The following is a 24,329-nucleotide window of genomic DNA, read 5'->3' on the forward strand; positions in this document are numbered from 1 at the left end:
TATTCTGACCGTCCCAGAATAAGAGCACTATTTCCAGAACCTTGACTGTGAATACAGGTATTGTGAGATGTTAAATTATTATCCAGAATTATTGACAATACCCATAACATAATAACGTGACAATATCCCCTTGTTAAAGAACAGGCAGGAGTTACTTATTAATACTGTAAACAGATTGTCATTTATATATACTATAAGAATAAACAATAATTATAAATAAACCCCCACAATATAGACCTATAATCAAACTATTTAGAGGTTCCTATTCCTTTTGCTGAAAAATGTCACTCTATCCTCCCGTCAGCCTGGAATCAAGAAGGGACTTATCACAACTAGCAAAAAATACACGTACTCACAGAACAGCAGATAAAAATTAAACCTAAACTTTGACTCTCTCTTCTTGAAAATCTTTCTGGATCAGGAACAATAAAATACATGGATTACACAGAGGCTGTGGGGGAAAGGATCACCCAGCATCAGCTGCTTAACCACTAATGGATAACTGAAGCCACAGAGGGCATCCAGCACCGTTCATAAGTTGCTGTATGAGGCTTTTCCTCCCATATGCAGCGTTCGAAAGCATTCTGAGTATTTAAATATGCTAACATTTAAAGGACAAATTAAAGTTAGTGTGAAGTGCAATTTTTTGCATTTGTTGTAAAGAACATTCAGCATTTCATTAAAATGCAGTAAGTTTTCTAAAAATCTTAAGGTTGCAAAGACTTTTCTTTGCAATTGTGTTAAAGAATTGCCAACTATGCATAACACATCAGACATTCAAAACATCTGATGGGTTAGGCTTCCAACAAACACAAAACAAAATTTACTTGGTAAAAATTAACGGAAATGCATTAATAGTAAAGCAATCCTTTACCACTAAACTAGTTGCAGTTAAAGGAATCAGATCTGGTCTACGCTACGGAAAGAAAAAGATTAACTGCGTAAAGCATCTATTAGACAGGAAAGCATTTTTCTAAGTTACACAGTGTCTAAAATCATACTTGGCAATACTGAAACTCAGTGAGGCGGTTACAGCACAGCCTCCTGGGACAAATTATTAGCCCACTGCATTATTCTTCTCAATTCTGCAGCTGGGGGAAGGGGCAATCACATTTCTTTTCTCTATGCAATAAAAAAAATCTCCTCGAACAGCTTCTTGTCATCAGACAACACTCTCTGAGGCTCTTCTGCAAGACCTAGAAGCTGCTGTTCTGAGAGTATGCTACTTTCCCTCTGTAGCTGGCTGTTACGGGCTGGGGGAGATGTCCCTCTCCCACGCGGCCTGGACCATATCCTTAACTCCCTCTAGCAGTCCACATCACAGGTTAGCCGGGAAGAGCACCAAGACTAATTAGATAGTCTTGTCTAATGACCTGCCCATGGCAACAGAAAATCAGCTGTATTCCATTATACATCATTCTCGGATACTATCCCTGATGGTGCATAGAAAGCTTTTCAAGGCAGTTTTGCGTGTCATTACCAGAGAAACTATGTCCCCCATGACATCTCATCTTCCAGGATTTTGGCCATCTTCTGTGGCTTATGTAGATATTAAAAGTATCAGTTCCCTAAGGAAACTGAAGCAGAAACCAGGACAAAGTAAGTTTTAATCTATCATTTCCTTTCCAGCATTATCTACTATTAAAGTACTGTAATTTTTCATGTAAGGCTTACATGAAGGAATATGTTTTTAAAAAGTAAGAAGATAACTCCCCTCAGAAGCTAAAAGAAGGAAGGAAAAAACCATGAGACTTAATAGACTGGCGATAATGAGTGATATCAATCGTAGGTTCTTTTACCAGTTCAACAAAGTCACAGGCAAAGTCCTGCATCTTGGACAGAGTAACCCCATGCAGCAGTGTGGGATGAGTGACCACTGGCTAGAAAACAAAAGGGGACCTGGTGGTCCTGGTGGTCCACACACTGGACTTTATTTGCAAGAGTGTAGCCAGCGTGTCTAGGGAAGTGAGTCCCATGAGATTGCGTTGGGACTATCACACCCAGTTTTGGGCTCCCCAGGACAAGACAGACACTGACATACTGGAGCGAGTACAGCAGAGGCCACAAAGATAGTCGAGGCTGGAGCACGTGACATGTGGGGAGAGGCCAAGAAGAGTTCAGAGTGGAGGAGAGAAGATTCAGAGGGGACCGCACTGCTGCCTATGACTACCTGCTGGGTGGTTACAGAGGAGAAAGAGCTTGACTTCTCGAAGGTCTGCAAAGGACAAGGCACAATGTACACAAGGAGGGACATTCCAGTTAAATATTAGGAAACATCTTATTCACAGTGAAGGTGGTCAGATGTTGGAACAGATCGTCCAGGGGGGTGGTAGAAGCTCCATCTTTAAAGGTAATTATGCTTGACTCGATACGATCCCTGAGTAACATAATCTAATTTCAAAGTTGGATCTAACTTCTAAACTGGCCCTGTTTTGATCAGGGGGTTGGACCACGTGACCTCCAGGGGCCCCTTCCAACCTAAATTATTCTATAATTCAAAAAAATAAGTATGGAAGAGCAGATAACACAGGCAAGTTATTCAGTACAAACAGCAGCCTACCAATAAAACAAACAAAAGCATTTCAAATGGAAGAAAAATTTTGTTCTGTCAAGGAGAATAAGGACAGCTGCAGTCAAAATGAGCGTGTTATCCAAACCTTCTACTCTGAACACTTTAATTTTAGTACGGGCCAAAATGCTTCAGGAAAAAACAAACCCCAACCCCAAAGTAAATATCAATACCATTTACAGGCCCATTAGGCTGAGACAGTTGCCAGTCGTAAGGATTAAAAGCTATTACAAATTCTGGTAAAGAGCTACTACGTGTTAATCCAGATAAACACTTGGCCTGCGTAAAGCAGCAAAAATGATTTAGAATCAAACATCAGGACATTGCCCAGTCCTCCAAGAACAGCCCAGTCTCAAGGAAGGCATGTCAAGCCACCAGGAACCATTCTCCTAGCCTGAAATAACATCTTGCACACATTACTTAACTTCTTCAGAAGGCTGGAGTCCAATCTGCTATACACACTGGGAATGAATTTCAATCTAAGATCATTAAGGAAATGTGCACAGGGTATCAATCAAATCAAACCACTAATGTAAAGATACCTAAAAATATTTTCACTCTGAAAAACAATTTCAATGACCACCAACAGAAAATTTCTCTCTTTCACTGGGAATAAAAATTCAATGTTCTGGATGTTGTATTCAAATACGAAACCTAACAAGACGTTAAAATCAAGGAAAATACTTATTATAAACATGTTTAACTTGATAACCTCTTATAGAACATGATACTGCCAATCATCAATTTTTTAATGCATATTTATGCAATTTTAGCAAAAATGCATATAATGGGACAGAAGCAGGTGCTAATTGTCAGCAGTGACAGAATAAACATGAAAGTTAAAAATATGTTATCATAGTCTAGAAAAATTTATTTTTATATCTATCTATCTATATATTTTTTTTTAATATCAAAAGCTGATATTATGTATCAGCTTTGTAGCTGATACAAAGCTAGGATGCTTTGTATCCTAGCAAACAGTTATGCTAGGATATGCTAGGACAGTTATGCTATCATAGCAGTTATGCTATGATAGTTATACTAGGAAAATACAGCAATTTTGCAAAAAATGCAGAAAGATAAAAACAACAGGTAACAAGACTACCTAATTTTGTGCAAGCATCAAACCAATGGCCATAATTAAGATAAGCTTTTCATTTTTTCACATCACCTTCTACAGGCGTAAAAAAAAAAAAATCACAGAATAAAGATCACGTTCACCCAGATAACTCCTTTTCATTTGACTAAACGAGGGGTAACTCTCCAAGTTCATAAACCAACCCAACTCAGGAGCAAGCAGCAGCGGCCCGTATAAGCAGGGGCGCGTGCTGCGGCTCGGCAGGACCCGGTGCGCCGGCGCCTGAGCTGAGCGCGCTTCCCCACCGACGGCGAGCGCTGGGCTCCTCCGCCTGACCGGCGCGAACGTGCACCTTCCCACCTCGTGGCAGACTGGCTGGCTGCTGGTACTAAATACGGTATCTTAAATTGAACAGAAACTGTAGCCCTGGAGGAAGAGAACTTCTGTATCCACAGGAATCACTTCTAGTGCAGAAGTTCAGAGAAAAAAAGCACGCAACATATACCCGTGCGCTTGCAAATACACATGCACGCGCACAGCTGCGCACGCGTGCCAGGAGAGAAAGTGGGAAGCCCCAGAGCAGAGGACGGGGTTGTCTCGGCTGCAGTTATGACCTGCAACGATGGAGGAGGAAGGCGTTCACCGAAGGTGGCCTTGGTTCTCTCGGTATAATTGTCTCAGTCACCCAGTTTATCCTTCTCTCATACGTTAACCGTGGAAAGACAACAGCTTTTCCTCTCTCCCGTTCCTGGTGTTTGCATGGAATTACCTGTCAATAATTTTTTTAAGCTCTAGGTTCTGGCCACTGAAGCCCCAGCAACAGAAAAACTCCAGTTCACGGCACTGACGGGGTCGTGTTGCAGACGCGACGACTGCCGCAGCGGTGATGCACGCGGTGAGCGGAAGGCAGCCGCGGCGGGAGGTTTTGCCATAAAGTTTGTGGTTTAGCGCTACAAAACAGTAGGACTGAAAACATGAACGACACAAGACCAGCAAAGTCTTTTTAAATGCAATATGGACCGCTAGATCTCAAAAACGTCTGTCAGTACGTATTCTTTGAAATTATGTGACCTTACCGGAGTTTTACAGCTACTGTACTAGACTGGAGACTTTGAAAGTGCTATTAGGGATTGAAGTGCATGCAAAATTAGTCTTGATAAAAGTTGCAGACGAGACAGATTCATAAAGTGGTAAATAATGATGAAACAAGGCAATCATAAAGAGTAGTCCGGATCATTTGCTAAGCTAGGCTCATTAAAACAAACTGCATTTTAATAAAGCCAAATGTAAAATTATACATCTATGACATAAAAATGCAGACTATATTTACAGACTAGAGCTGTACTCCCAAAAGCAGTGACTGCAAAAAACGATTAAGGGCCATAGGGGACAAGTAAGACAATATGTTGGAAGCAAAGCTAATACGATCCTTGCACATATAAATAGAGATGCATGAGCATTTAGGTCAGCAGAGAAAGACAAACAAAACATAAATAAAACATAAATATTAAACAAAGAGGATGACTATCCATTTGAACAAACTAATATTCAAGAAATGGTATATTAATAACCTCTTGAAACCAAGAATGAATGCCTTTCTGGCAGACAACATTTGTGAAATACAAGTTACTGGGCCCAGTATGGAAGGAAGGTGGTAACATTCAAAAATGAATGAGATACAGGAGGTCAGACCAACTGATTTAATGTTATCTTTGGACCTTAACTTCCGTGAAAAGTCATCGTTGACATATGTTCCCACTGAATACTGGGAACTTAAGTGTATTTCTTTTTCCTTTGCTTTGTGTTCATCTAGATTTTATTTAATGTATTTAAGAAGCTGATTTGGATTAGTAACCGCTAATTGTAAAAGAAAAGATCAGTATTTTGTAGAGATTTTGGAGGCACAAGTCTCTTAGAGTCAGGTTTTCCAGAAAACTTCCCAAACTGGACGGAAGGCTGTGATTTGTTTGCAGCTTTCACTAACGTTCAGCAGTCTCTGACAGAGAAACCTCATATCAAGGATGAAGGAGTATAAAAATTATGGTGGTCAGATCAGTTTCTGCTCCCATCCCGAGTGAGGTAGCTTCAGCAGGAAAAAGCGTTCTATAGTGTTTTACAAAATTGTTCTATTGAGAACATCACGAGCTGGACCATGAAACCTCTGTGTGCTTTCTAGAGTTCTCTTCAAGTATCCTATCATGATGCAAATGGATCACTTCACAATGTCATGGCTGTTCTTCAGCGTCCATAATTTTTTCTTTCAGCAGCTAGACCTTCTATCCAACGACAGAAACATGCTCGCAACACCTCTGGCTGCTGGAGTTACAAATACTGCTTTTGTTAACACCTCGTAGGTGACCAATAACAGTGTATTTTCACGACCGTTTAAAGTTTGCACTGCTGCTAAAAAAAGGTGGCCCTGCTCGCTTCCTGCCTGTTCTTAAACTGTCCCCTCTTCTCTTCTAAGCCTCTCAGGGCTGTGCAGGGAACGTCACAGTACCCCAACCCAGTTTGCTTTATGGCTGCTTGAGTGCTTATGCCAGGACAAGGAGATGGGAACGAGCAACTGGGGCAAAGTAGGCCTGCCTCTTCCATGAATTAAAATGGCATATATCTTTTAGAACCACATAACCTACCTAAATAATACTTAGCAAATGGCTGAAGACTTAGAAACAACACTTTTTTCTTACCTAACTCAGACCCAGAGGATGAGGGATGCCAACTCTCCAGGACTCCTCACGGCTCCTGGGCTCTTCTTAGGTTTGCAACCACGTGCTGGGTTTGAATATGCCTTTCTGCACCCTCTAGGAGTTACTCTGTCTTTGCATCCGAGCATCCTGAGAAGCCGCACGGGACATGCTAGGATCTTCATGACCTGCTGGTCTAAGTATGGTCAACACCTGTCAGTCCTACAGCCCTTCTCCTGCTGCTTTTTCCTTCTGGTACTTCCACACCTAGACGCTCCTATGGACTCTCCATTCAGGCCAATCTCACTGTGCCTCACAGTCATCTGGATGTTGAGATAAATGTACTGGAGAATTCACTGGTGGAGAAATAAGACATTGTGGGACAAAGGGCATTGCATGACAGACAGATATTTGTCCACAATATATTGGAATTTCCTCATTACAGTTGGCCACGCTTCAAGCAATCGTTCTGGCTCTGATGGAATTCAGATTTCCTCTTGGTTGCTCATTTTCATGCCTCACAGATTAAACTTAAGGCATATATTGCTTTGCCTTTGGAATAGGTCCGATTACAATAACTTGCATGTTTTGAGGAAACTTCCTACGAAGGATAATTTTGCTTTCTCCTACAAGATCATCTTTTATTCATATTTTAAAATAAAACACTGTGCTGCACTAACTTTATTGCAGCTACAGTTTACAGGAGCAAAGCATGAAACTTCTGAGCAGACTTGTTTGCAAATACTTCTGCCCTTCTTTCTTGTTTTTTAGGGAAGATTTTTCTTTTATAATATAAAAGCGTAAAAAATGCCCTACTGGTCAGGCCAATGTTTCGTCTAACTTGGTATTCTACCTCCAGCTCGGCCAACAGCAGATGTGAGTGAAGGGGGCAGGACGGCCTCACTACCACGTGCTCTCTGTTCCCCTCCTATTTCCTCCTCCTCCAACAACTGTTGCAGAAGGGCTATCAGAGGGGACACCCCTGCCCACGCTCTTTAGCATCTATTCATGGATCCCACTACTGACCCTCCTCCATCCTGGAAAGCGACCACTAAGCCCTACCTTTTGCTTCCACATCCGTTAACACTTCTCAGTACATCCAACCCCCTGGCAACGTAGTTTCTTTGACAGCCTTTGATAAGTCATCCTTTCAAAAGCTTTTTGAAAATCCAAATACAGCAAATCCATTGGATCCCCTTTGTCCATGTCCTTACTAGCACCCTCACAGAACACCAGTCAGCGAGTGGGGCACGACTCCTCCGAGGGTAGGGCTGGAAAACCTGACCAATGATAACACTTGCACATAGGATTTATCATAAACTAGAGTAGAGTGGGCAGGGTGGGGGCTTCTCAGGGTTTCCTCAGGAAACAACAGCCTTTTGTTTTGTTCTAGAATTTATTGCAAAGGGGAAGTCTGCCAGTCAATCCAAATTCAACACAACATATTTTTTTCTCATTAGCTATGTTATTTTTGAGATGTTTCAAGCAGATATTATTAGCCAGAGATCACACTATTGCCAAAAAGCTGAAAGACGCCCAGGGAAAGGGCACCGCGGTAATCCAGACGCAGCAGCAAGCCTCCCCGACGCACGCTCCTCTCCCGCTCTCCCTGGGGAAAGGGCACGAGCAGAGTTTACCAGGTTCTCTCCTTTGAGCCACACGAGTCCCTCCGCTATGTAGCGGCCTCAGATAACAAGGTGCCTTGGCACCATGTCGCACTTTCCCTCCACCCTCTGTTGACAAAAGGAAGGAATATTTTCCTCCTCTAACCCTCAGAGTTTTCTGGCAGCTGCGAGGAGAAAAGAAGAAAAGGTTTCCGCCCAAAGCAGACTCACTAAAGCAGCTAAGGATGTTTTAGCCCCCGCTGTTAGCGCTGGGAAGGCAACGGGCAGTCTGGGTCAAGAAATAAGGACGCAGTTTTGTAAGCATATCAGTTTTTTGTTTCCACTGTAATGCACATATTTTTCAGATTGTTTCAGTAGAGATGTCTATAGCAGTAGTGGCAGAATAAAGAATATTATTTTTGACAGGTCATTGGGGGGTTTTGAGTAGAAGCAATGAAATGGAGCAGTGTCATCGAATGCTGCCTCAGAAAGTGTTTGTGGGGGAAAAGGGGATAGTTATTGAATAGTTTTTAATTCGTCAAACAAAATAAAATTTCTCTGTGTCTTACTGGCAACATACATCTGATGGCCCAGAAATACATTTGTAGCCCACAAACCCGTATTCTTACCATAACTCTTCACAAAGATCTTACAAAATGTGTTTATTTTAATGTGCAAAGGCAAACCTTCTCTATATTGTCACTGTAGAATTCCTGGGAGTCGTTTTGTCAGGAAATATATTGAGCGTCAAACCCGAATCTCTTCCCAACTCGGTCATACCAGTACCGACAAAGAACAAAAAGGTCATCGTGATTTCTTGCAGTAAGCACGCTATGCAGAACTATGCTTCATTTTAAACCAAGCACTTTCTGCCTTTTTCAAACAGTTAAACCAATTCTCTTGATCTTTTTGGACTCGTTTGAATCAATCAAGTGTCACTTTGCTAGAAACAGGATCTAATTCAAATTCTAAATTAATATGACATGTAAATAAAGTAATGCAACAAGGAAGAATAAGAAGTTAGCCCCTGGGCAGTCTTCCCATTTAGACAGCACTTATACACTGTATTTCCATTGTGAAGGGAAATGTTTTTTTCCTGTCAGCAGGGACATTACTATATTCCACTGTGCACATATATCCTGGCTAATGTGTCAGCCACATCATCTTCCCTGCATACAGAGCAGCACAGTCCCTTCCCCTCCATTCATTGCATTGAAGCAAACGTCAACAAGTATACGTTCTCCCATTTCCAGGCAGGCCTCTACAGGGCTGTCTGGACCTAACTGCAGCCTCCCCGTCGAGGACGTACTAGTGAGAAATCGCACTTGTCTGGAGGCAGGCTGCAATGCACTGCCCAAGCAGCTGCAAATCCATGAGAATCAGCTTCGTGTTGCTGAATCAGTGGTGGAGGCTTACGAAGGAGCTAACTACCAACTGACTGCCTCAACAACGTGCACCCAACAGCAGTTTGCAGCAAACAGGGCTTTCCGGCTGCGCTGGGGCTGCCACTGAATCTCACATCCCTCCGGCTTCGCTGCCAGAAGAAGCAACTTTATATGTCAGAGATTACTACTCTGTTATGATACTGGCCTTGGTTGACCAGGCACATACGTGAACATAAAAATGATGTGACCCGGACTTTATTTTCAGTCAGTCCTGCCAGCAAGAGCACATATCACAGAATCACAGAATGGTTGAGGTTGGAAGGGACCTCTGGAGATCATCTAGTCCAACCTCCCTGCGCAAGCAGGGTCACCTAGAGCATATTGCCCAGGATCACATCCAGACGGGTTTTAAATATCTCCAGGGAAGGAGGCTCCGCTACCTCTCTGGGCAACCTGTTCCAATGCTTTCCTTCCATCCTGTTCCAATGCTTTCCAATATCCTTCTTGAACATTTTGGTAGGCCCTACAATTGCCTTCTCGTCACACCTGAAGCCTTAAAGAAGCATGCCCAGCCTTCCAGCAGAAGAAAGCTGATCTGAAGTAATCAGCAATTCTGCATCTCTCCAGGGCTTCATATATTCTTCCCCTGAGAAATTCACAGGAGATGGACTCCCTTCCTGTGAGCCACCGGAGTGGAACGTATGTTCCCGCTTCAGCTATCACAGCCCTGGGCATAATTCATTAGCATGAACCCACCTGGACTAGTGGCTTACTCAAATAACCCATGTGGTGAAGAGGAACGGCTGAGGAGGTGGCACGTGCCCAATTCTGTCACCTCGCCTGTGAGGACACAAATTGCTGGCAGAGAGGGAAGAGGAGCAGCTCTGGTTAGTAACATCAGCTGCCATAGCTGAATTAGACACAGCCCATCTGTCGCAACAGCAACACTTGAGCTACGGAGAATTACTGTATTTAGCAACATTGCGAAAACACCTAAGCAATGTAGTGTTTACTGTAAAACTACACTGGTAGTGGGAGCTTTTGCTGGCATAGTTGTTTCGGTCAACAATGGTAAATTTTCACCTCTTGAGCCACAGATTTGTGTCACCAGAAGGATGCATGGCAGACAACACTTTAAAATACAGACTTTCTTTCAAGAGTTTTCGATGTTGATGGGTCTGAGTCTGGGAATATGCGCAAGTTATAACCTGAAATAACTGTGCAGTGAAGGAAAGCTGTAATTTCTCCCAGGAAAACCAATCTATGTCAAACACAACCTCTGCTTTATCATAAAATAAACTCAGAAGAGTTTTTTTAATACCTATTAATGTTATCCGTCTTTTGGATTGTAATTCTTTAAAAAAAACAACAACAACAAAGGCAGAACCTTTGGAGCTTGTGGATTCCAGCAACCACATTCGGAAACTGACATTTAAACAGAATATGATTCATGCAGAATTATTCTCTAGCGCCAAAAAACTCCTACCTAAACACAGCAAAGGGGAAGAGAAGCCGAATGCGCTGAAATAACAGGAAGGAAAATTTCCATTTTTATAGCAGTGACCGAGCACGGTGGCAGGAAAGTCAGGCAAAGAGAGGTTGAGTCAGTTTCAGAAACATCCCTTATTTTTGGAAATGTAAGTAAAGCAAATCCATGATTGCCTTAATTCCACCAGCAAAGCACAGTATACTGTAAAATTCCGCAGTCTAACATATTTATATGCCTTTTTCAGAGGTCACAAAACTGTAAGGAAACACTGTACTAACTGAGCTTCTGTCAAACACAGAGCATAAGACTGACTGGAATTAAATCTGATTTGATAAAACACACACTCGTCTTGCTTTTAAAATTGCAGTGATGGAAATTCCACTACCACTTTTGCTTTTGGTAATCTATTCTAATAATTAATCACATTCACTATTAAAAATATTTTTCTTATTTTTATTCTGAATTTGTCTAGCTGCAACTTCTAATCAGCGTCTTTTAAGCCCATCTGCTAAGCCTCCCTGGGCTTATATTTCATTTCCCTAGGATAGGTAATTTTAGAAATATCAAATCATTCCTTAACCTCTGTACGTTGATTTAAATTGCTTGAACTTGAGTCTTTGAATGTAAGGCTATGCATCTCTCTGGATCCATTTCCCATCCTTTAATCATTTTCATTGATCTTTTCAACTCCTTTGAATTTTCAACATCCTTCTTGATCGAGGCTACTGTAACTATAAAGCTTTTTGGCACGGATCATGATACTATCCAACACAAAGGGTGAACTCTCCCGTTTACACCCTCAAAGATCATGTTAGCCTCTTTGGTTACAAAACCACCCCGAGAATGGAAATTCAGCCAACTATACACTATGACCTCCCGAGTTTTTTTGCAGTATATTCCCAGTATAATGTCCCTGATTTATATATATTTTTTCACCTTATACGAAGGACTCTGCAGGACTGAAATGCACATGTACTTGTATCCATTTTAACAAGAAATATAGACCCTTATCCTTTCAGTCTTGATCATTCTTCCAATATTTGTCCGTCTAATCATACTGATTTTATGTGTTTTCCTCCTGGGCATTAATTCAACTGCCAAATAGCATAGACAGTAGGACCAGTCTCTTTAGGACCCCACTTGAAAACACCCTATTTTCCCTTCTTCTTACAGTTATATGAGAACAACTAGTTTTTTGTTTTGTTTTGTTTTTTAATCATGGTATATGCGCTGTATTGCTGCTTTTTAAATTATGCAAAGTTCAGAGCAAGTGCATTATGTCAACCATACTACTTTATTAATCAAAATTAATCTCATCAAAAAAGACACAAATAAGTCTGACTACACCTAACTGCCAAAAGCCTATGCTGATTGGCATGAATGACTTCTTTTTAGTTACTGACCAAAGAAATACGTAATCTACTGCTCAATTATTGTATTCACCATCAAAGTCATGTTGGTGAGCTTAACATGTTAGAGATTGCCCTGCCTGACTTTGTTCCTCTTCCCCCTTGGGAAATAAATGACATAATAGGAATTTTCTTCAAGTGCTTCTGGAACTTCCCAAGTGCTCCAAGAGATATCAACAACTAGCAGCAAGCATCCAAATATATTTATTTGGCACCACTTTCAAAACGCCGTTCAGACTTATCAGCCTGAAAGCATGGAAGATGCAGCCAAGCAGCCGCTGGAGCACTCTCTGGAATGGAAAGTCTCTCGCCATCAGCGTAGCGCACGACTGCTGGCTCCCCCTCCAAACACGCCCGGAATATATGAAAAACATTTTCCATTAACTTTTAAACTGCTAACGTCGACCATTTCATTATTTTAATGTAATAACAGGCCAATGTAATTCTTACTACTGTTTATGTTACTAATAAAGCGTGCCGAACAGGCCTGTCCCTCCGTCCTTAGCTCTGGGGAATCCTTTGTATTCTTTTATCAGTTTTCTACACTGCGTAACTCCCAGTTTACATTCTCTGCTATCAATTTTTGTCTTTTTTCCTTCCCTTCATAGGTATACCAATTTTTGCCTCCCTACCAAGCCTTTTTGCCCTGAGGCATTTGCCTAAGTATGCTTAAACGGTTCCTAGTTATTCATATTTACGTTCACCTTATTTACTCTGTTGAAGTTGTGTTCAGCTTTGTGAAAAAGATCCTTCTAAAACGCCTGCTTGGTGCTGATGCCCGCTTCATTTACACAAAACAAACATAATCAAGTCACGATCAAATGTGCCTCAATAACAGCTCATGATAGGCCTGAGCGACTCCTCTTTATAAGCTGAGTTCGGTTAAGGACTCTTCTCCTGGACATCTCCCTTCTCACACCTGAAAACTCTCCCTTTTTCTAACAGCGAAAATAAATAAATAAATAAAAACCCTCGGATGTCTCTGAGTTATCTCGATGCTGCCACGAGTGGCTGGGCAACACCTCCCCTAAGGGCAGGACGTGCCACAGGGCAGCGCCACCCGCGCGTCCCCAGGACCACCCTGCCGCCAGGCTCTGCAGGCTCCCCGTGCACGCGGCCGGTTTGCCCACAGCAAGCAACACCACAGTGTGCTTCCGGCATGCACCATCACGCCTCAGGAAAAAGGCAAGGCTGGGTTTGTAGGCAGAGGTACAATCGTTTACTAAACTGGACATAAAAAGCATGCTTTGAGGACCTTCTTTATCAGCACCATCAAGGGGTCATGTACTAAAAAGCCACCACTTTTTTCCTTTACCGCTCCCCTTGTCTAGCCGATCATTCTGAAATCGATCATAGCATCCATGTTATCACTTCAATCACACAAGCCTTTCAGTCCTCTAAAGCTTTTATAACCCATCTAAACCTACGTTAACGAGCTTGGATCTGAGCAGCGAAGGAAGCAGTTCTCCACGGCTGAACTTGTTAAGCACTTCAAATAGGCACATTTGTAGAGCTGTGTCTATGGAAGACGGAGACCTTTAATAAATATTAAAATCTTTTGAATAAAGAAAAAGTTCTACAATACACAAGATTCTGATGTATTCTTCCTTAAATTTAACAGAAATGACTTCCTTTCCTGTAAACCTGGATAATCCAAACAACAACAAGTAAAGGAACTTTACCCATTCAGTTCTATTGTGAGAGCTTTTCAGCCCAATCCTGCAACCTTATTATTGATAAAGTGATGACCTGCCACTTCAAATTAATTCCAGGAAAAATCTAGACAAATTTTGTTTTTACTAAGATGTCTTCATTTCCTCTTTCCATTGCTATAAAACACTGTTCTTTTCATCATCACTGCTCACATCACAGAAGAACCTTGTCCCTTTTGTCCTCTTTCCCATACATCAGTGACAACACAAACCCTTGGCTAACTTCCTCGCGTAACGTATTAAAATACATATTTTTTTTAATTAGAAAGGTTACACAATTGTTTAGTTGCCTTTTATTAATAATATCAGTGGTGACTCCATTAATAATAATTTATCAATTCCACTTCTGATAGCTTTTGGTTTATCTTAAGATGCACTTCTTTTGATTTCTCAATCTTCTACAACAGTCAAGTCTGCCAGGGTCACTGTGAGCTTAGTTTAGATGTTGCTCTTTCACAATGAACTACATTTAAAAGACATTAATTAATGCCACATGTTAAAATAATGCTAATCAGAATAAAGAAACTGTAGTCAACATTCCAGTATGCCCTTTTTTGTGTGGACCAGCAGTCAGCAAGATGGAAAGCCCCATCTTGGCTCTGAAGACTCCACAAAACAGAATACAGTTCCCTTTGGAAGAGGTGGTCTCCAGCCTGTCTCAGTTCAGAGACATCAAAACAAATCATAAAAATGGTGAAACTTCTTCAAACCAAATCTGGTGTCTGGTATACTGCCAGTAGTGAATGGCAAGGGAAGAGCGTGATAACTCCCCAGGATTATTCTCCTAGCAATACAAATCATAGAATTGTTGACTGGAAGAGATCTTTGGAGGTCATCTAGTCCAAACTTTTGCTTGAAGCAGGACTACTGTTAGCCCTAAATCAAGTCAGCCATAAAAATCCAGCCAAATTCTGAAAAACTCCAAGGATGGAGTAACCTACTACAATGCTGAAATAACCCTCTTAGCTAACACATTTCCTAGCATTCAGTCTGTGTCTTCCAAGCTTCAAATACTGGTCATTTCATCTTGTTTTATTGTCAGTCACTATTGAGAAGAGTTTGGCTCCACCATCTTTGTAACTGTACTTACAAAATAGTTATAGGCTGCTTTAATAGTTATATGCTGCTGGTCTTCACTAGACTACGCCCAGCTCCCTCAGCCTCTCCTCGTAGGCTCATGTACCCCAGAACCCTAACCATCTTGGTAGCTGATAGTAGCCTCCGTTTTCTCAGTAACTCAGTTGAACTGGGAGGACCCAAAACTGGACACAGAGTTCCAAGTCTGGCTTCACCAGTACTAAGTAAAGGGAATAAAAGTTTCCCTCAATCCACTGGCCATGCTCCTCCTAATGCAGCTCAACCTGCAGCCAGCTTTATTCCTGTTGAGAGCAACTGTTGGTCATACCCAGCCTGGACATCAGTCCTTTTCAGCAGGGTTACCCCTCAGTCAGTCAGTTTTCTGTACCAATTCATGGTATTATTCCATTTCAGTGCAGAACTTTGTACTTCTTGTTGATCCTCAGGACATTTCTGCTGGCCCAAGCCTCAAGCTTCTCCCTCTGGATTGAAGTTTGTGGCCCCTCTGGATCGAAGCTCTACCATTTGTTATGTCAGGCACTTGCCTAATTTAGTAACAACTGCAAATTTGTTGAGAGTGCACGCTGTTCACCATCCAGGTTGCTGATGAAAACGTTGAACAACATGGACTTCTGTCGGACCTCAATCATAACTGACTGCCCTAGATGTCAAAGGGCTCATTACTTCCCTTTGAGCCCAGCAGTCCAGCTAATTTCCAACCTAGCACATTTCCTCAGATTCCAAATAAGAGCTACTAAAGGTAAGTTTTATTACATTTACCACTTCCTCTTTCCTTAAAAGCCAGTTATGTCATTACAGAAGACAATCAAGTTAATCAAATATGCTTTGCCTCTGAGGTGGTTTTAGGCAAGAGATTACACACTTTTGGGAAATTCAGCTCTTCCAACTTTGAGTTCCAAACACACACATTGGACATTCTTTAACCTAATCCTTTGCTAGGGAGTAGAATAAAGCATAAAGAGGATTGTCTTAGTTTAGCAGTCCACCTTGCCAAGAGGTGCATTCCAGCTGTCTTCTCTGATTCTGATGAGAGCAGACAATGCTCTAGTTTAAAAGCAGCACATGGGAGTAGACGCCTTAAAGGGAGCAACACCATGAGCAATGCCTCTCCAAGTACGTTTTGCAGTTTTGGAAATGATGCAGCTGCCATTCCAGCAGACACCTGGGAAAAAGCCTCATGAAGTAAACGTAGTTTCTCTAGGAGCTACTGGTGAGCACACACCCTCTATGCCCTCCTCCCTAAGGTTTGCAACCCTCTCTTATAACGAACATATTAAGTATATACATCCTCTAGAAAAAGGATTGTTTTGTAATAAATATACTATAAGCCCATAAGCAAATAAGGCCAGAAGGGTCAAAGAGGTCACCTAGTTCAAGGCAGGACCTACCACATCTGTATCGTTCCTGATAAATATTCTTGTCCTATGTGCATTGGAAATAATAGGTCTATTTGCATTCTGATAGGAAACTGCTCCCATCACAGAAACAAAAATATATTCACCAAGTAAATTTTTTCTTATTTATTATCTTACTGGAGCACATAAAAGTTTCAATCAGGATCACAATCCCATTGTTCAAGGGCTGTATGGAGCCATAATAAAAGAAACAGAATCAGAACAGAAAGATGTTTAAAAAAAAGAGTTAAACAACTTGTCCAAAGTCACTTCAGATCAGGGGCATAATGGGGAAAAGAAGTTGGATTCCTTACTGTCAGTCTATCAACTTGATCTTGCAAATATGTTACCTATACCGGAAAACATATCTGATGTTTCCACATCGCCAAGGCACGCAAAAATACCACAAACACTGCAGAAATATCAGTGAACAAAGTTAAGGAGTTTCAAAGTTAAGTGATGTTTTCCTGAAGACTCAGTCATTTTTTAAGATTAGATTGTTACTGTTCAAATAATATATGGTGTGCTCACAACTTGAGTTCTGTGTGCACTTTTGGTGTCCTCATTCCGAAAAGGATGCAGTTGAGTTACTGCGCTTCCACAGAAGGTGACTAGAATGACCACGGGATGGGGCAGCTGCACTACGAAGAGAAATGAAAAAGGCTGGTGCTCTGCAAAGACAAAAGACTGAAGAGGAATATGATTGTGCTTTACAAAATCAGGAGCACAATGGATAAGCTGAATGCAGCATAATTGTTCACTACCTCTCACAATACCAGAAGTCAGGAGCACTCTTTGGAACTATTAGGAGATTGGTTTAAAACAGTTAAAAAAAAAAAAAAAAATTCTTCGCACAGCAGGTAACACTAAACTTCCACAGTCTGTTGGTGGAAGCAGGCAGCATCAGCAGGGTCAGTAAAGGATTAGAAAATTTCAGGGACAACAGATTAATAAATGGATGCCTAGTGGGACCACGCAGGATGTTCTCCCTAACGTTCCTAATCCAACAACTGAGGATGGTGGGGGAGCAGGAGGAAAATGGACCCCCCACAGCAGCTGCCAGGCTAATGCGCTCTCTCCTAATGAGTGTTTCCTATCGCCATTGGCAGAGTACCAGAGCAGATGGGCCACGAGTCAGACCCAGCAGGCAGTTCTTATTATGCAAATAGCAGTCTAGTAATGGAATTCAAATATCATATTGCATATTACCACTGCTTATGCAAGTGAATAATCAAATTAAATGACCTACTAGAAGAATGATACGCAAGCTAAAAATGCATTAACAGTTACAGAAAGCACTTTACACATCATCTTAGAAGGAAACAAGTGGTTGGGAGATGTTCTTGAAATATTCAGCTGAGACTCTATTAATACATTGAAAAGCCAGTTTTTCTTGTGAGGATTTCCTTCTGTGATTTTTGCAACAAAACATTATCAACTGATTTGCAGTTCTATTACTAGCATTTTTTTGTTTTTTTTTTTTCAAATAGGCTGCCAAGACTGGAGTTAATGCACTGCAGTAGATGATGCTACATTGTACTATGTCATTATTTAAAGGAGAAAATCTGGCCGGTAGAGTTACATAAGTTGTTCTTGGCAATGATTTGTTTGATCCACTAAAGAACTGATGTGTCCTGTGTTTCATCAAACATGGTAATTTGCGTCAGAGGTAAAACTTGTGCTTGTAGTTTTGGGATCAGTTCTTGTAGCCCTTCCTCATGCAAACATTACAACAATACCATTGCTGTAATTACTTTCGTACATTCTACTTATGCAATTACAGGATGAGGCTTTCCATTTTCTGTAGACGTATTACAATGTAAACTACTACTTTCCCTTGTAGATGTTAATGAGTTTAAAAACATGGAAGAAGCACAGAGCAAATATAAATAGAAAAATATGAACTGATTCATTGCGACCTGTGTTTGATAGAAAACTAAACAAAAAAATTGTTTCCCATCAGGCCAAGCAGCACCCTCCCTGCAGAAAATTCAGATCTAAAGTTTAATGGCTCAAACTCCACAACACGTCTCAACCCAAACATGGAACTAACCATTCTAACTCTGTGGACAACTCACAACCTGCTCTTTGCTGTTGTGATAAGTTATTCATTTAGGAAAACACAGCACTTCAGCTTTGCATTCAACTGTGGCATTACAGACTTTTTCTTTTTTTACTTTACAAGTGTAATTTAACAGAGAAAATCAGAACAATTATATTCCATTAAATCAGATCTAACTGACTCCCCTCACTGAAGAGGATTAAAACAAGTACTATAAAAATTGGTAAATATTTAGCAATAAAAAACTAGAAGAAACAACCACACAGCTAAGTAGGAATCAGTAACAATCAAAAAATTTTTAAGACGTTTAGTATTAAAATACATTATAACTCCTTATTCTTTCGTATCAAGTTATGGATCTTCTCTGCTCTTTACAAAAGAAAGAAAGCTACATGAGTGTTTTCTCACACCAAGATAAGCTTTATTACTGTCACCTTTCCAATATTTTGACAAGCTAGCCTCCAGCTATTAATAAAACTATTAAGAAGAGTGAAGAGAAGTGCCATTCAATCAAAATCACAAAGCATAAGGAAAGGTTGGAGTAGCACCTGCTAGTATTAAATTTGGTGAGGTTGTGAGACATTCAAATCTGAACACCTTCGTCTTCCATTCAGAAACACTTCCAAGAGAGAACACTTCAAGGGGAACCTAGTCCTTAAGGCAATGTCAAAAGCAAACAGGAAGAGCATCATCTTGACTTGCTCTCAGAACTGCAAATTACTGAATACTCATGAAAACGGAGTCCTCAGTTTTAAGTAAATTATATCGCTTCACTTTACTCATCTCTCCTCACTCTTCTCTATAGCATGTGCTTTAATTCATCTGTATGAGAAGACTGAGACTTTTTCTCAGGAATCTGTAGGAAATTAAAACAGATCTATTTGGAGGCTTAGTTTATTTTACATACAAACTGCTAGAATTTGGGTTTTCTCCCCATGTGAAAACTAGCAAATCAAGGAAGCAAATTGATTTCAAGTCTGTTCAAACCAAGCACTACCACGGTACTTAATTAAAATCTTTGTCAGTTCTACAGTAAGGTCCCAATGAAACGGTAGCAATACTACCGTCGAGCAGAAAGACACAGTAAACCTCGCAGTAAGATAAATAAGAACGTAGAGCCAATGTTCCCAGACAGCAACAAAAGGCTATATATAAAGCTAAAATCAACTGCTAATACTGGAAAACATTAAGTCGCAAGTAAATATAGCCTTTAAGTAACATTATTTTGTTGATATAAATTAACCTACAACAAATAAGAAATGATCCAATAAGTTGCTGTGTAAAATATAACACTGCTTAGTACTTGGAAATACTAATAAAAGCAAGTAGAATATATAGTCAGACCTTGGGTCTAATTGTACATACACATATTCTGCTTCACTCCTCTTGTTAACAAAATATTCTTAACAAAGCAGTTTGTTTCAAACAATTAATTTTTCAGAGAAATGTTTACACCTTTTATAGCATTGCAAGCCTATAATTCTAATCCTTTCCGCTAGCCAATTCTGAAGTCAAATATATCTGCAAATACCTTACTTTATTTTTCACTTAATCAGTGATACAAATTAAAACAGGTACTTACACTATATGTGCAAGATCAAGTGGCTTTTCTGGCTGCTCAGGAAATATAGGACGAGGAGGTTCTCTGCTTGGTACACAACCGAGTGATTTACTAATTGCATGGCTCAGCTTCTTTGCAGGCGACTTCTGTTTTTGAAAGAATGAAAAAAAATGAGTTGACTATTACAAAGAGGGCAACACGCAGTCAGATAACAGAGAAATGTAAAAAATGCATAGTACTAGGATATACAGAAACATCGGATTACCTACTACCATACCTATTAAATTAGTACAGAGACTACACTATTATAGAGACTACTATTGCAATTAATGCTTGTGTGTGCGCACACATTAGAATCTTGAAAACTGAGAGCAGTTCAATGAAAATATGTAAATTCAAGAAACAAACTAATTGTCTGGTCTTTCTGTCAGGAATTAAATCAAGGGACAATAACATCCAATAAGGGGATTTCTTAACTCAAGAGGTCTTCTGAGCACAGGCATTATATTTTGAGGGGAGGGCCAGGAAAGAAAAAAGGACCTGGCTCGCGAGTGGGTAAATAATCTGCATGCACAGATATACCAATTGCCAGTATTGCTTATATTTCCAACCGATTAGAAATGAGCTGAGAGTTGGAGCTGTCCCCTCCCTTCTGTCCTTTGCAAAGGCAATTGCTTTCAAAAGACAACTTTCACATTTTATTTGTTCAATGTGGACAAAGCCAAGGTGAAACACAGCATTAAGGAAAACACGAATGATTGGTTTATTTCTTTTCTTCTACAAATTCACTTGGACACACTAACCAACCTCATAGGAGCAACTATTCTGGGACCATCTGAGGAAGACTGAAACGGTGATGATGAGTGATGCCAAATATACAGAAGAATCAAGAGTTGGTCTGAGTCATGAGCTTAGTGTGTTTTATATCCAATGTTGACTTACAGAAATTAAGTCTTGAGATGTTATTACATTTACTGAACTCACACCAGTGATGTGGAAAGCCAGATAATGCTTCTATGAGAGCTCAAAAATCTGGCAGTTCTTTTTTTCTAGCAATCGCCTTTTCACTAGCAAACCATGTATCTAGTCGCTAGATTACTAATGTTTATATTATTTTTGACATCTCATGTCCTATAACACATTCCAAAGTTGAATTAGGACCAATTCTCAAAGGTACATTCATATTAACATTGACTTAAATACAAAGCAAGGCTATAGAGAACAGGAGTTAGACAGAAGTTTGTTATAGTGAATATAAATTAGTAACTAGTAAATACTATTTGTTTAATTAATTACCAATAAGTGACTTTCTTCAACTATTTGTTTTGTTGCCCCTGCATCAAAGGTATTTTGCATGAAGAACCTATGCGTGTGGAAATTGTTCTCTCTGTTAATTCTCCTGGTTTTAATAGACTGGGCTGCATTTCACGTAAATAAAGTAAAATATTAATATCAGTTGGAAAACAATAAAAAAATTATGTTCAAATTAGGAAAGAAAGATGAGCTGGGTGCTAGTGAGGATACATTAGGATAGCTCATGGAAGATTTATTATCCTCCTTGGAAGTTTATAAATTACACCTTACAATTCAAAGCCAATGCTAACTGAGGACTCTAAAAAGCATGAATAAAGGGTGCATCTTGGGATTCATGATGAAGACACTATCTTGAAAAGAAAAGGATACTTATGATAATATTCTTCAGATCAATGAAGATTCGATAGGCAAGCACTTTTCCCCCTTGGTAGCTACAGTGCAATTCCAGTCACGTGCACCTAGTGACATCTAACACTGCCTTTACAACTCATCTTCTGGGCTGGCTACCATATTAAGAGCATATTGTTTCTAAAATTAGAACAGTTATCCAATATATTGTAACTTGATTCAGATTCTGGAAATTTTACTCATCTGCTCATGGATCCAACCTGTGAAATACCAGAATGCACTCTGAAGATTACAGAGAGCAAGCTGTCAGACACCAGGTAAAATGGATAATTTGACCTTCCCAAAACATATCTTGGGCTTTGGCAGATAGAAAGGCTTAGTCCTATCAAAGCACTACTGCAAAAACCTTGTGAAGTGTACACAAATGCTTATATCTTCTCACCAAGAAGGGCTTTGATAAGAAGGATGTCAAGATAATTAATTGCTTCAGGTAAAAGTCTCCTATAGAGAGCTTCATAAAACAGAGTGTTCAGAAGCACCTGAGGTTACTAATTCAATAACAGTACGTGCTAAAAAGACCTACTGATAGTAAGCTGATGGGTTTTTTTGGTCTTTTCTCCAATGTGTTAAAAACTCGCAGAAAGATGATCTTTGCAAATAGTGCTGAAGTGCATGGCACTCTCACTTATGAGACATTGTACAGATGATTACCAGCCTTTAATTATTTTGAAAGCAAATGAAAAAACATAATTTAATCTTTATGTTATTTCCCACTAAGACCAGAGTAAAATGCAAATTATGCAATATTAATTTATCACACAAATGGGGTGACATCAAAATTACAATTCCAATTTTCCTATATTAATTCTTCGTGTTGAAAATTTCCACATGAATTTCTCTCTAAATTTGTTCTCCATTTCTTCTCCTCTTAGTGTATTGCTTACTTTACCCTTTACCCTGTTCATTGTTTAGTTTCTGCACAGACCATCTATTCTTAGAGTGCCTTTTCTGTGACCTCCTCTTTGCAGTATTGTTAGATTATTTTTAAGGTGTTTTTCCACTGTGGTATCAAACAGCATATCCTATTGTGCCACCCCATGATTTATTTTGTCAAACAAATGCAATGTTGTCTAGAATTCCGTGCAACTGGGCCACGATAGCAGCTTCACTTTCAGAAAATTACAGAGAAAAGGTAATTTCCATTGATCCCAACTTTTTGATAATGCTTCTCAGTGCAGCTGAGAGTGACAAGAGCACAGCATGCTGAATGAGTATGCTATTTCACAGCCAAGCATATCTATTATGGATATCTAGTTTCCCCAAGAAATAAGTATTGTTTTCTTTCAATTAGAGGAGTCCAACCTTAGAAATATCTAAAAACACTTCTCTTTCATCACTGTTACTAATCTTCACCTCCTGTCCATTTGATGTCTTTTGTTAGCATCATTGCGTTCTGCTGTCTCCAAGTATGGGATACCCTCCCCCTTGGATAAAGCAGAAAACAAACAGAAAACCTGGAATAACATAATCCACCCACCCTTCGCTAACACCATGAATGAAAACCCAGGAACGACATAACCCCCTTGCCCATCATTGAAGATTTCAATGAACTCCTGCTTCCCCCTAAATAATACGATCCCTTTCCGCATTACTGCGACCAGCACTGGAAACTTCCCCAAATAACACCACCCACCCTATGCCCCCAGTCACTGGCACCACCATTACCCTTGGTTTAAGTCTCTTCCAGAGACAGACTTTTATTTTTTTGTTTTTTTACTAATAATAATTAAAAACAGACAATGGCTAGGGGTATGGATGATATATTTCGACTGTCTTCTTGTTCCCTATTTGCTCATATCTTGTCCTTCTGGACTTTAATCGGTACTTGTAAGTAGCTAACTATATTAAGTTTCTGTAACTTCTTGTCACAATAGGATCTCAGTCAGTTTGGAATCTGGCTGTACTACTGCAAAAGCACTAGTATTAATAAGTACAAACTCCAAATAAATAGTTATAAAAATAAAGAAGTTCAAATCTTGAAAATATTTCACACATCCTGGAGTCCAGTCTTAATTCATCTTCGGGTTTAGATGGGAAAAAGGTCTGGAGTAGTCTTAGTTTCAAACATTTCCAACCACTTAACATTTCCTTCTGCTACAGAATTCTAACTAGCTAACAGCTTTCTACATTCAGCTTCATCTACATATGCTCCTGGGAATTGCAAACAGGACAATCCATATTGCTTTACTTTCTAAATAGGCATGACACAAGACTCGCTGGGATCTGCACCGCCGTGGCTATTATATCAGTCTGACGGTAAGAGTGGTTGATGATCAAAAAAGTCAGACATACAGAAATGTAGGTGCTCTTTATCTGGACAGAATGTTTCCGTAGGTGAGTCACCTCAGCAACCTTCCTGAACCCAGGTATTCATATTTTTGATTGCCCTTGAAACTGTTAAGTCATCTAGTAATGCAATTTTCCTTCCCCTTTTACTGATCATCTAGTTGCCAAGGCATTTATGACAGGTTTATTCCCTGCATTATTCCAAAAGGTTCATACGAGACATTCATCAGTTTGGTTCCACCAATATCCCATTGCTACTTTGCAGTTTTGCCT

The 24,329-nt window shown here is 40.1% G+C and overlaps 1 protein-coding gene across 24 annotated transcripts in view; it reads right to left on the reverse strand.

Annotated features, from left to right (window-relative positions):
* Positions 1-24,329, reverse strand: part of DTNB (dystrobrevin beta) — a 224,464-nt gene that overhangs the window by 128,546 nt on the left and 71,589 nt on the right. For all 24 annotated transcript variants that reach the window (XR_011139936.1, XR_011139935.1, XM_068936647.1 and 21 more), the window contains one exon: positions 20,070-20,194. Coding sequence is in view for 22 of the 24 variants with exons in the window: in XM_068936647.1 (XP_068792748.1) it covers positions 20,070-20,194 (125 nt within the window). In the remaining 2 variants the exon portion in view is untranslated. The remainder of the gene's footprint in view (positions 1-20,069; positions 20,195-24,329) is intronic.

This window comes from Struthio camelus, chromosome 3 (assembly GCF_040807025.1).
Source record: "Struthio camelus isolate bStrCam1 chromosome 3, bStrCam1.hap1, whole genome shotgun sequence".
Classification (NCBI taxonomy): domain Eukaryota; kingdom Metazoa; phylum Chordata; class Aves; order Struthioniformes; family Struthionidae; genus Struthio; species Struthio camelus.